The sequence below is a fragment of the Choloepus didactylus genome, chromosome 3 (genome assembly GCF_015220235.1).
Source record: "Choloepus didactylus isolate mChoDid1 chromosome 3, mChoDid1.pri, whole genome shotgun sequence".
NCBI lineage: Eukaryota > Metazoa > Chordata > Mammalia > Pilosa > Megalonychidae > Choloepus > Choloepus didactylus.
In genome coordinates this window covers 13,357,640-13,370,147 of record NC_051309.1, presented here as the reverse complement: position 1 = coordinate 13,370,147, position 12,508 = coordinate 13,357,640, and the positions used below count along the sequence as shown (strand labels likewise).

Here is a 12,508-nt window from a genome sequence, read left to right as displayed (position 1 = left end):
TATGTGGGACAGGGCTCCCAGGGGTGTAAATCTCCCTGGCAACATGGGACATGACTCCCAGGGATGAGCCTGGACCCAGCATTGTGGGATTGAGAGAGTCTTCTGGACCGAAAGAAGGAAGAGAAATGAAACAAAATAGTTTCAGTGGCTGAGAGATTTCAAGGAGTCAAGAGGTCATTCTGGAAGTCATTTTTATACATTATAAAGATATCTCATCTGCTTTGCTAATGCTGCCATTATGCAAAATACCAGAAATGGATTGGCTTCTATAAAAGGAGTTTATTTGGTTACAAATTTACAGTTCTAAGGCCATAAAAGTGTCCAAACTAAGGCATCAACAAGATGCTACCTTCACTGAAGAATGGCCAATGGTGCCCAGAACACCTCTGTCAGCTGGGAAGGCACATGGCTGGCGTCTTCTGTTCCTTTGCTCCCAGCTTGCATTTCAAAATGGCTTTCTCCAAAATGTCTCTGCATTTCTCTTAGCTTCTTCAGCTCCTGTGCATCTAAATATCGGTGTCCTCTCTTAGCTTCTCCAGGGCAAACTCTGGGCGAGCATTTCCAAATGTCTCCAAGCATCTCCAAGTGTCAGCATCAGTGTCAGCTCTTAGCTTCTCTCTAAAATGTCCCTCTCAGCTGCTTTGAGCACCTTCTGTTTGTGAGCTCTTTTAGAGGATTCCAGTGATTAAATCAAGACCCACCCTGAATGGGCAGGTTCCATATCTCCATGCAAATAATTTAATCAAATGTTTTGCCCACAGTTGATTGAGTCACATCTCCATGGAAATAATCAAAAGATTCCAGCCTAATCAATACCAATCGGTCTGTCAAGATTGCATTAAAGAATATGACTTTTGGGGGGATGTAATATATCCAAACTGGCACAATATCACTTTCTAATTTTTAGTGTATTGGAATTGCTAGAAGAAAATACCTGAAACAGTTGAACTGCAACCCAGTAGCCTTGATTCTTGAAGATGATTGTATAATTATGTAGCTTACATGGTGTGACTGTGTGATCGTGAAAACCCTGTGGCTCATACTCCATCTATCCAGTGTTCGAATAGATGTATAGAAAAATGGGAACAAAAATTAAATGAATATTAGAGGGGATAGAGGGAATGGAATGTTTTGGGTGTTCTTGTATTTTTACTCTTATTTTTCTTTATTTTTTTGAGTAATGACAATGTTCAAAAATTGATTTTGGTGATGAAGGCACAACTATATGATGGTACTGTGAACAAGTGATTGTACACTGTGGATGATCATAGAATATGTGACTATATCTCAATAAAACTGAATTGAAAACACACACACACAAAAAAAAAACAAACAGGTGTACCAGATTTGGCCTGTAAGCCTGTAGTTTGTCTAGACCAATGTTTCGCAAATGGTGATCCATCAGTATTTGTTAAATTCATTTGTTAAAAATTCAATTTCTCAGGCCCTGCCCCAGAGTCTCTGACTTAACCAAATTAGAGACTCTGGGGTTGGGTCCCAGCAATCTGTTTTAATAAGCCTTCCAGGGGATTCTGATGCATGCTAAAGTTTGAGAACTACTGCTACTCTTCCTAATTACTTAAATCTATAGAGGACTTCTCACTCTGAAGAATCTATGTATTACAAAAGGTAATAATAACTAAGGTGATTATCTCACTGCATCAGAAAGCCTCCCATCTTGATTTCTCTCCTCCCTTGGGGTTCTGCCCCAGTATCCCAGGGACTTATGTAACCCAAACCTTGGATTCTGGTTCTCTGCTGTGTTTAGTACTGTCTAACTATCCCAGACCCATCTTCCTTTCTCCCACCAACTAGGACTCAACCACACTCCTGAGTTCTGCAGCTCCTAAACATAATGCATGCTCACACAGCCACCATTTCCAAAACACTACTGCTCTCAGGCATTCCCAGAATGATAGGGAGTGAAAAGGTGTCTAGTCTCCACCAAATGCTATCCCAGAACCACCCCTCTCTCTCTCTCTCTCCACCTTACCATATTTCTGTGCCAACCCTTACCTCCATGTCCTGACCCCACAGCAATTTACAATTCCTTTAGCTTCTTTCAAGGGGAAAAGCAATCTCCCTTTTCACATTAACATCGTATAATGCTCTGCCCAATGCCATCCCCACCTTCATCATCTGTTTTATTCTGCAACAGAAATAATTAGCTGTGGCACGTGCAATTTGCTTTGGAAAGGCAAATAATACTTCTCCTCCTCCTCTTACAGAAACTGTTAATGGGGTGCTTTGAATTTGTTCTTCACTGAGGAATTTGTTCTGTTATCATTGAAAAAAGTGAACTTTCAAAGTTTCCACTGTTCTTTAGGTCACTAGGGAAGGAAAGTCACTTAGAAAAAGACATTTGTCATCCTTTTGATTACGAAAGGCAAGACCCATGGCCTAATACAGAATGGGGGCACCACGGGACAGAATGGGATGTTATGGAAGGGGGACATCATGGGCATACCAGGGAAAGGAAACAAATGGTGGTCTAATAATCTCCCAGGTATTAGGAGATCAGTTTGTTGTAAAAAAGATGTTCAGCTTTCTCTAAATAAGCCTCCAGAAACAGAGTATGGTGGGAAGGGAGAGAGTCAGGGGGTGGGGGTGGGTAGGGCCAAGACTGTAGAAAAGAGGAAGTCACAGAGGGGCCAGTCACTTGGTAGGAGGCTGGCACCCAAGAATACAAATGCCTACCAGTAATGGCTGCCATAATAACTTGCCATTGCTCCCCTCATTCCCAAAGTGTTAATAAAGTTTGTTTAACTGCCACCTTAGCTTCAGACTTAGGGAAAAAATGACAGCTTAATCACGTACATGAAGAAAGTATTTGACCCTGGTTGGGACACTCTAAATTCAGGATATACATAGTGTGGGGTAGGGAAGTACTAGCAATTTTTGTGTGAAGACCTCATCTCTTCCATCCCCTCATTATCGTCAAAGATAATATCTATTCCCTTTTTTCAGAGAGACAGGAGAGAACAAAGTAAAGAGGTCATTCATAAGAAAAGTTGACTTCTTAAAAAAGCATTTTTTTTCTTTCAGATTTAAATGTTTACAATTTTTTTCAAATATTCAAAAGACTCATCTCTAGGACCTGTCTTCAAGTTGGAAGAAAAGCACCTTTGAACAGCCAAAGCAGTACAGACCAGTGATCCAGATTCCTTTCAATGTAACTATGTTTTCCCAGGCTAAGAAATCATTCAAGTTACACTATATCCAATGCAATGTGAATATCCAGTGTAACTTGAACTCATGGTTACAAATAGTGTTCTATTTCTTTTAGATTCAGCGTGTGTTATTCAATAAGGCAGTTAACACATATTTTATAAAATTAATCATGAATTATCCATTTAGATTATATTAAATTCTAATCTTATTGCATTTTAGAAAATATTTAGTATTTTCTACCTGCTGTATGCTAGCCACTGAAACAATTCAATTTTAGCAGCAAAGACCTTCTTCTTTTTTTTTTTTTGGAAAATTTTGATCATTATGTCTAATTAAATTTGTGAAGTTCTGTTGAATTTTTACACATTTATTATTTATTCTCAAAAATTTGATACCAAACAATTATAGATATACCAAGGAAATACCATGCCTTTTATCATATCACAGACTTCATAAATAACATAAATTTAGGGACATTGTATTGCATTATTGGTAATTAAGTAAAGGGAAACATCATTTTACATCTTGTTTTCATTACGTGAAAACGGATAAAAATAATATCTAACATCTTCCTCTTAACTGCTCTTAGTAATAAATCTTAGAAGATGCATTCCATGACTTTTTCCTCTTTGCAATTTTCATTATACTCCTTAAAACACATGATGATTTGAATTGAAACAATGAATCAGACTGTTTCTTACAGAAAGTAAATCCCCTTTGGCTAGCTTGATAATGAAAGCTGTCTCTGTCAATTAGGTCCTATAACAAACAATTTTTTTTATATTTGACAAACATCTGCAGCTAAATCTGCAGCTACAAAGCTTTGAGAAAATATATTTGAACCACCTGATAACAACAAAAAAAAGCATTTTATCCAAAAATGTTTTATGAACTATACTTGGACTTTCCCCAAAACGTGGAGTGCATCAAGTTGAACCAGATACAAACTAGGTATACTTAATCAAATAAATAGGTCTAATTAATAGTCATTTGATAAATCTCGACAAAGCTAACCTGACATATTTCCCAAAAACTCAGAAAATGAAAGAATAAGGCCTGAGTAACAAATCCTTTTGCAAGTCAGGTGGTTGTCATTTTTTGATTTTCAATAAAATTGACAGAGGGCCTAATTGAATAGTCAACAAACAGATCATCAAATCTAATGTTCTGTGGTTAAAAAAAAGAGTGACATTACAAGAAAACGTCTATGCTCATTTTTTTGATATATATGAACAAGGTTTCTCAAGGCATACAGCTATAAAAATTAGAAAAAGGAAAAGAATTGATGCTCTACCCTTCTCATTCCAACAATCAGAAATATGCGTTCACGTATAATAAATTTTAAAAAACAGTAATACCCATTTCACCGAGATGCATTTTTCAATAAATCGTACATTCTATTTAATGTAATTATGAAAATTCATAATGCTTTTGTTCTTTTGATCGTGTACAATCAGTAATTTTAAAGATAACTCAGTCCAGTGTCAGGCAATTAGCTGGCTATGTGACCTTGGGCAATTTAATCTCTCAGGGCCTCAGTTTCCTGGTTTGCAAATTGGGGACAGTAGTAGTCCCTAGTTCTTTGGAGTGTTCCAAAAATTATATGAGTCAATGCATGTAAAAGACCTTAACGCCGCGCCTGGCGCACAGGGGGTGTTATATAGGCGTAATCTTTTCTCACAGTCATCAATGGCAAAACTTTCAAAACCAAAAGCCTGCAGGCTTGTCTTCACCGGCGGGAAGAAGGCCTTGAGAAGACCGGCATCTGGTCCGCAGGCACACTTGAAGAGTTAACAAGGAGAGCCCAAGGTAAAAATGGCATGGGGACGGGAGACGCGAAGAGATGAGGGGAGCCCTGAGGCTTCCTGATGATCAGAACATTGGGCAGGATCTTAAACCGAGAAATTAGAGGGCTGAAGAGTTGGGAACAAGCAGTTCCATATACGCTTCACATAATAAGTCTCTATGGATCTCGACTGCTCCATGAAGCAGGAGCAAGAGCGTCGGGTCCAAATGTCATCGTGGATGGAAAGAAGCTTCCCGCGGGTAAGAGCCGCGTACACCATGGACCGCAAAGCAAGGATCCCAGACGCGACATCTCTTCCTGCTTGCTTCCGGGACGGCGCAGCCAGGTCTCGCGAGAACACCCGCGCGACGTCGGCCAGAACCGGCTCCTCGCGGCCCCCGTCACCAGCCCTTCGTTACTGTTGTCACCGCCTTTTCCTCCCTTCCCCGAGTTCCCTTTCACTTCCGGGGTTACTCTGGGTCCGCTGGTTCCGTAACAACATCCCGTTGGCTTCCTTCAGGCGGCGGGAGAAGTGCAGCCGCCGCCTCCCGGGAGCGCTCGCTCGCCCGCGCCCTCTCCGGCCCAGGCTGTCATGGCTACCAACCCGCAGCCGCAGCCTCCTCCTCCGGCGCCGCCGCCTCCCCCTCCGCAGCCGCAGCCACCGCCGCCGCCTCCGGGCCCCGGGGCTGGCCCGGGCGCGGGCGGGGCAGGCGGCGCGGGAGCCAGCGCCGGGGACCCGCAGCTCGTGGCCATGATCGTGAACCACCTCAAGAGCCAGGGGCTCTTCGACCAGTTCCGTAGGGACTGCCTAGCCGACGTGGACACCAAGGTGCGGGGCGCGCGGGAGCTGAGGGTCTGCGGGGAAAGGGGAGGACTTCGAGGGCCGCCTTCTCCGGCATCCTTCCGCGTCGGTCGGGTGGGCCAGGTGCGCCTCGGCTTCCCCAGTTGCGGTCCCTCTCGAGCGCACCTTTCGCTGAGTTCCTTTTGCGGCCACTTCCTCTTGAAGCTCCTACTATGTGCCGCGCACTGTGCAAGATACGGTGCGTTCATTCATTCTCCCATCCTTTCATCCGTTTAACCGACTAGTGTTCATTAAGTCCCTACTACGTGCCAGACACTGTTTGGGTGCTGGGGATACATCCGTGAGCACGTGTAAGTCCTTGTTCTTATGGAGACTGTTTTGGAAGCATTAATGCTATTGTGCCAAGTTTTGTATTCATTCTCCTCTCATCGTTCTTCCCCAGTTTACTTTGTATTCAAGTTATTTTTGCCTTCTTTCTTGAAGGCTCCTGGGAGTCAGGGGCCATGTCTTTGTCCTTTGGAGAAAATCATTGAATGTTAATTGAATCAGATTATTTTCACTGTGCTTTGCTGGACATTTTGGGGCGTTCAAAGATAATGAGGCAGAGCTCTGGGCAGTGAAAAGGCTGATTGGGGAGATCGCGGTTTTTGTTTTGGTTTCTACCAGTGACTCTCTGATTTAGGTAGCTTAGGCAGAGTCACCTAAGGTCAAAAAAGTAGAGGGAGGTAGGGGTAGGGAGAACCGAGCCTGTCAGTGAAGAGAAGATGAAGGAGAGATGACAGCAGATATTGAAGTAGAGGAAGGGCAGGAAAGAAAAGTGAGTTCAAAAGACAAGGGAGGAGAGGGGGAAAGGTCAACAAAGTGGTTGCCTGTCCAAAAAGAGTTAGCAGCCAGGAAAGAGAAGGGACTTTGTACCAAATATCAGTGTGAAAGTGGTCTTTGCAAGAACAGGCATACTTAGTCGGTTTGGCAAGGAATGATCAAAGGACTCCAAGAAGGAGAATTCAGAGACAATTGATGGAAAACACTAGAATCTGGAATCCTGGAAGCAAGTGAAGTGGGAAGCAAATTGGAAAATTGCTTTTGACTTAGATTTGGTTGTATCTTTCAGATTGGTGTTTGGTTGAGGATGAAGGTTTTTTCACTCATAACATGTTTGGCTGTTCTTAGGAGTGTTATTTCTTTGAGAAACAAGGTGTTTGCAGAATCTGTAAATAAATCTGTTCTTTGTAACTCAGAACTCACCAGACTTTGAGATAAACTGTACATGATTCTGCTGTGTCCTCCAGGAAAAGTCTCCTGAAAATCTGTGGGCATCTTGACTAACAAGAACTCTGGTACTGGACCCACTATTTAGACCAGAATAGGATATGCCTCCTCAGGGTGTTCAGGTTTTTGTGCCTCAGAGATTTCCATTTATTTGGGAGTGTTTATCTAGCTAGGAAGTATATTTTTCTTGCTTTATTTTAGGAAATAAGCACAGCCACCTTTTTGAAAATAAATCCTATCACCTGTTTATTTAATTGATTGATTTATTTAATGTTTTCAGTGATGTTTTCAGAAACCCACAAATCTGTTTGTTATCGTTGTACATACAGAAATCTTAAATATACTGTTGGGGGACCACAGTGTCTAAGACTCAACTTTTCTTCATCCCCTTCCCCACTGAATGTTATTGTTATGTGTCTTATATCCCAGCCAAACCCTCTGAAAATGGAGTCTTAACCTTTCTTGAGGGGAAGTGGGTAGCAGTTGCTTTGACAATCTAATGAAAACCAGGACATTCTCCCAAGAAAACTTCACACATGCACCTTAAAATGCTGTTTTTATAGTCAAAATTGTTGACTGTAAGTAATTTCACATGGCTCAGCATAATATATAGTTTCAGGGACCACAGAGTAGGTCCTTCATTACACTGTTTGAGGCTAGAGAAGAGTAGAACTGAAATGATGCCTCCTCCCGGCAGAAAGAAACTGCTGGTTTTGGTCTAAGTTCTGTCTTCACTCCTCAGGCTCTCTGTCTTCCTAACTCCATGCATGTTTCTGGTTGTCTTTTCTCTTTTCCGCCATGTCTGTCTGTTTCCTTTTCCCTTACTTTTTATACTCCTTACTTTTATTTTTTAAAAAGGGGTAAGTTGGAGTGAATTTAAAAAGAACTAAAGCCAAATTTTTCTTTCATGTGACCTTAAGAGTCACATCAGTATAATTAGTGGCTACAGGAGAAATAAGATTTCCTACTCATGCAAATGAGTATCACTCTAATGGAATCGTTATGTCCTATCTGTTATGAACACCGTATAAGTTGAGACTATTTATGAGCTAGTGTTTTTGATAATTCATTGCTGAAGACTGACCTGCTTTATGTCAGAGTCTGATTTTAGCATATAGTGTTGTAGCAGTAACTGGACTATTTAAATCACATACATATTTAAGAATCAAGACATTTGATACCTGTCAGATGCTCTCCAAAAGCAAAACTGTCATCTGTCCCAAAGTCTGCTGCCATCCTAGAACTCCCCAAACAATCCAGGACCATTTTTGGCCCTTAACCACCAAGAAAAATGACTTTTTTTTTTTTTTAGATTAGATGGAAATATCAACAACAGGAATAAATTAGTTCATTCACCCAGAAATATTTATTGAGCAACTCTTAGGCACCAAACACTGTTTTCACTGACTGTCACTACGGACAATAAGCAAATAATGTATCAGATAGTGATAGGGTCTGTTGGGAAAATATGGCAGGATGAAGGTTGGAAAGGGTTGCTCTTTTATTTTAAAGGGAAAGTTTCAATAAGTTTATGTTTGAGTAGCCACAGCAAGTACAAAAGGCCTTGGAGCAGAGCATGCTGAGGAAGAAAATGGTAGGAGGTGAGGCAGGAATGCCCTCCCTCCACTCACACATCAGGCTGCTTGGAAGCCATTATTGAGTTTGGTTTTTACTCTGAGGGGTGTGCTACTAGCTATTGTGGGTGTAAGAAGAGAGATGTGATCTAATTTCCATTTTAGATAGGTTGACCCTATATGATTATTAATAGGTCCCCTTTTACACTCAGTTTTATCTTGTTTGACAATAAATTATATGGTTACCTGAATTTTAGAAGTCACTGGCTACTCTGTGGAAAAGAGACTTCAGATGGGCATGGGTAGTAGCAGGGAGATCAGTAACTGTAATCTAGATAGGAGATTATGACATGGACTAGAATGGTAGCAGTAAAGGTATTGGGAAGTGGTCAGATTCTAGATGTATTTTGATGCCAGTGCTGACAGCATGTACTAATGGTTTGGGTGTGGGGCAGAAGAGAAAAAGAGGAGTCAAAGATAAGCCCCAGGTTTTTTACCAGAGCACTAAAAAACGAACAAGGAGCATATTACTAGGATAATGGGATCCATATTTTTCTAGTCACTAGACTTTTTACTGAAAAAAGAACTTGGAGACAAGGGAAATTACCTGTTGAGTAGTTCAGCTTTGAACTTGTTATGGGGGAACTGGAGTGCTAAATGCATTGTAGTGTTAGAGCCTAATACAGATTTATTAGACCTGGGAATACTGGAAAGAAGGATTATGTTTTAGAATCATTGGAAAGAATTAGTTTCAGTTATCATTAACTTTGGATAAATGGAGAGGAACTTCAAAAACGATCATGAGGTTGCTTCTTATAGAACAGCAAATAGGTATCAGCAAAAGTCTTAAAAGTAGAAGCTATGAGAGTACATTACATAGGATAAAACCTTTGTCATTCTGTGTTCAGGATGGTTATCCATTTATCTGACAACTATGCTTTGATTGCCTGTCTGCCAAGCAGTCTTGTGAAACAAAAGTCAGCGGGCCTACACTTGAGTGAGGAGATAAATATGCCCCTCCCAAAATACAATATGAGACTTGCTCCAGTACAGGACAGTGAAAACATGGGAGAAGAATCATGTAAGTTTACCTTGGGTGTCAGAAATAACTTCCTGGATTAGTGTGGGTTCAGAAGGTGAAAAGTTTGCCAGATGGACCAGTAGAGGGAGTGAAAGGTGCAAAAGATGAAAGGCATGAGAACTTATCACTGTAGTATAAACTTCAGGAGCGGTGGTGAAGTGGCATAAGATGAAGCTATACTACCAGTTATGGTTAAAATCGTTCAGAGATGCTCAAACCCATCTACATGAAAGCCACATAAAAGAAAGACATAAAGAATAAAGGTGGTGGGAACAACCTCCAGAAACAGTGTGCCATCCGGTGTAGTCAAACAGTCCTTCTATGCAATGTCCTTTTAAATAGAGAGGACAAATATATGTCCTCTTTCCACTGCTCCCCTTATCAGCGTTTCTCAGCCTCAGCCCTGTTGACGTATTGGGCTGAATAATTCTTTTTGGGAGGGGCTGTCCTGTGCATTGTAGGGCATTGGGCAGCATCCCTGGCTCCTACTCACTAGATGCTAGCAGCACATCCCTCAGTTGCATGGCACGAAATCACTCCCACCTGAAAACCACTGCTTTACATCAAATTTAATACAGAGTTCAAGTAGTTTTCCCTCCATAATTTCTCTTGGATCCATGCCTTTCAGCATTTTCCTACCACCCCAATGCAGATCTTCATAATTCTAGTTATTATATACTTTCCTAAGTATATTTTATGCTTCTGTTTGTTTTTTCACTGTAGGAAGATTAATCAGGAGAGAGCTTAGTTATCATACCACTCTATTCATATGTGCAGTGTGTTCCCATTCTCTACCCCATAGTTCCAAACTTAAACAGGTACCCAAAGCCCTCTATCACCTGGTCCCAACCTATGTCTCCAACTTCATTTCTCTGCTTTTTTGTATTCTCTTCTCCAGTCATATTGGACTACCACATTTGGAGGTCCCCAGAATTCCTGCCGCCACATTTTCTCATCCCCTTGCTTTTTGCCTATATTGTTCCTTGTACCTGCAAAGTCCACCATCCAGCTGCATTGTTAAACCTCAAAGATCTAACTCAAATGTCACATTCTCAATGAAGCCTTACCCCATCTGCTCTTCTCCCTTTCTTTGCTCCAAATCATCCATAACATTTATTTGTGTCTCATTTTCTAGTCCTTTATCTATAGATAAGAGGTGTGTCTTTTTTCTTTGTATTCCTCATGTCTCCAAACCTTTTACCTTGTCTAAGATAAAATAAGCAGTATTTGAATGAATATAAGTTATCCTGAGGTAGGATTGTCATGAGCTATGAAACTTTGTTGCCAGGCACATTGATACTTATAATCTAAAAAATATTAACACTGTTACAGATACTCAAATTCCTGGTGCTGTCACAGTTGATACTGTGTAACATTGGAACTTTTTACCATTTTTTTTTTCTTTCTAGCCTGCCTATCAAAATCTGAGACAACGTGTTGACAACTTTGTTGCGAACCACTTAGCAACTCATACATGGAGTCCACATCTCAATAAGAACCAGTTAAGAAACAATATTAGACAACAAGTCCTCAAGTAAGTCTCAGAATTACAGGGTTCTTAGGTAGGTTTTAAAATTTCACAATCTACTTTTTCTTGAAAGCAGAGACATGACACAGAGACATTGACACTTTGTTCAACTAAGGATGTTGGCATATTTATCAGGTTTGGTATGGTTACTTCTTTTGATGCAGTATAATTTTGAAGTATGCTCTAATCGCTTTACAGTTCTCCCCTAAATTTAGCAGTCTATTTTTTTTTTCCTGTAGACTTTAGAAATATTTGAGGGAATGGAATAAGAAAGTGGCTTTTAAAAAATCTAGATAAGATATTAATAGATGATAAATGCAATAATATCCTATATAATTACATTTACAACTATTTTCTTAACTGTTCTTAAGTAGAACAGGCTCTATTATTCTTGTTTTATAAATAAAGACAGTAAAGACTACCAAAGTTAAAATAGTTTTACCTGATTTGAGGTCCATGTCTTCTATCTTCTGATACAACCCTCTTTTTTTTACATTTTACTGTTACTTTTAACTCTACTATTTGGTGGTGATGTAGCAAAAAAAGAGTGCTTGTACCTATCAAGTCATTTTGGGTGAACGTAATATAAAAATAATGAGAAGAACTGGAATGTTCTCAGAGACATAAAATCATATTTACTCCAAAAAAAGGCAGATTTACAGTCTTATATTGTTCTTCAATATAAATATTTGCCAAGACAAGAAGACTCAGACGTTCTATTCCTGTTTCACCCCCCAAAAAGGATAACTAAGTTTAGTTTAAAGAGCGCTTAGTCTTTCTGCCTTGACAAATATTTATGTTCAGGCACATCTTTGAGAAGAATGTGGCTTTTAAACAGTTAAACAAATCTATTTCATACCTGCCACCCCTTAATTCCCTCTTGTCCCACAGAAACCTTGCAAACTTAACTAAGGCGCTGCTTTGTTAATAGTTTCAAAGCACCGGAAGCCCCACAAATAAAAATAACACTAACTAAAAGTCAGACCCATTTAGCCATAGTTAATGCAAGAAACCAGGAGCTTGTGTCTCCTCATGAATTAGAGAAGAGGGAAATTTAACAATAGTTTTGTTGTCTACATTTTGAAGGATCTTTGAAGAACCTGTAAAGAGTCCAGGTGAGATCAAAAGATGCCATTAGAAGGCTGTATAATAATACCTGTTGGGAGAAAGTCAAAACTGTTTTCAGAAAAAAGAAGCAATAGAAAGAGGTCTGTTGGGTGGCAGGCCTGGAAGGTTACTCTTGTCCACAGATGCCTTCAGGAGAACCAGGTGTGGGGGAGAAAGTGGGGGTGGACTG

General features: G+C 40.4%; 1 protein-coding gene across 5 annotated transcripts in view; it reads left to right on the top strand.

The window, feature by feature from the left end:
• The first annotated feature begins 5,413 nt into the window (after positions 1-5,413).
• The window catches only part of BOD1L1 (biorientation of chromosomes in cell division 1 like 1), a 54,135-nt gene continuing 47,040 nt past the window's right edge, over positions 5,414-12,508 (top strand). For 3 of the 5 annotated variants that reach the window (XR_005215830.1, XR_005215832.1, XM_037829408.1), the window contains exons 1-2: positions 5,414-5,786; positions 11,093-11,217. Coding sequence is in view for 2 of the 5 variants with exons in the window: in XM_037829408.1 (XP_037685336.1) it covers positions 5,550-5,786; positions 11,093-11,217 (362 nt within the window). In the remaining 3 variants the exon portion in view is untranslated. The remainder of the gene's footprint in view (positions 5,787-11,092; positions 11,218-12,508) is intronic. The other 2 variants (XM_037829407.1, XR_005215831.1) reach the window with 2 other exon arrangements.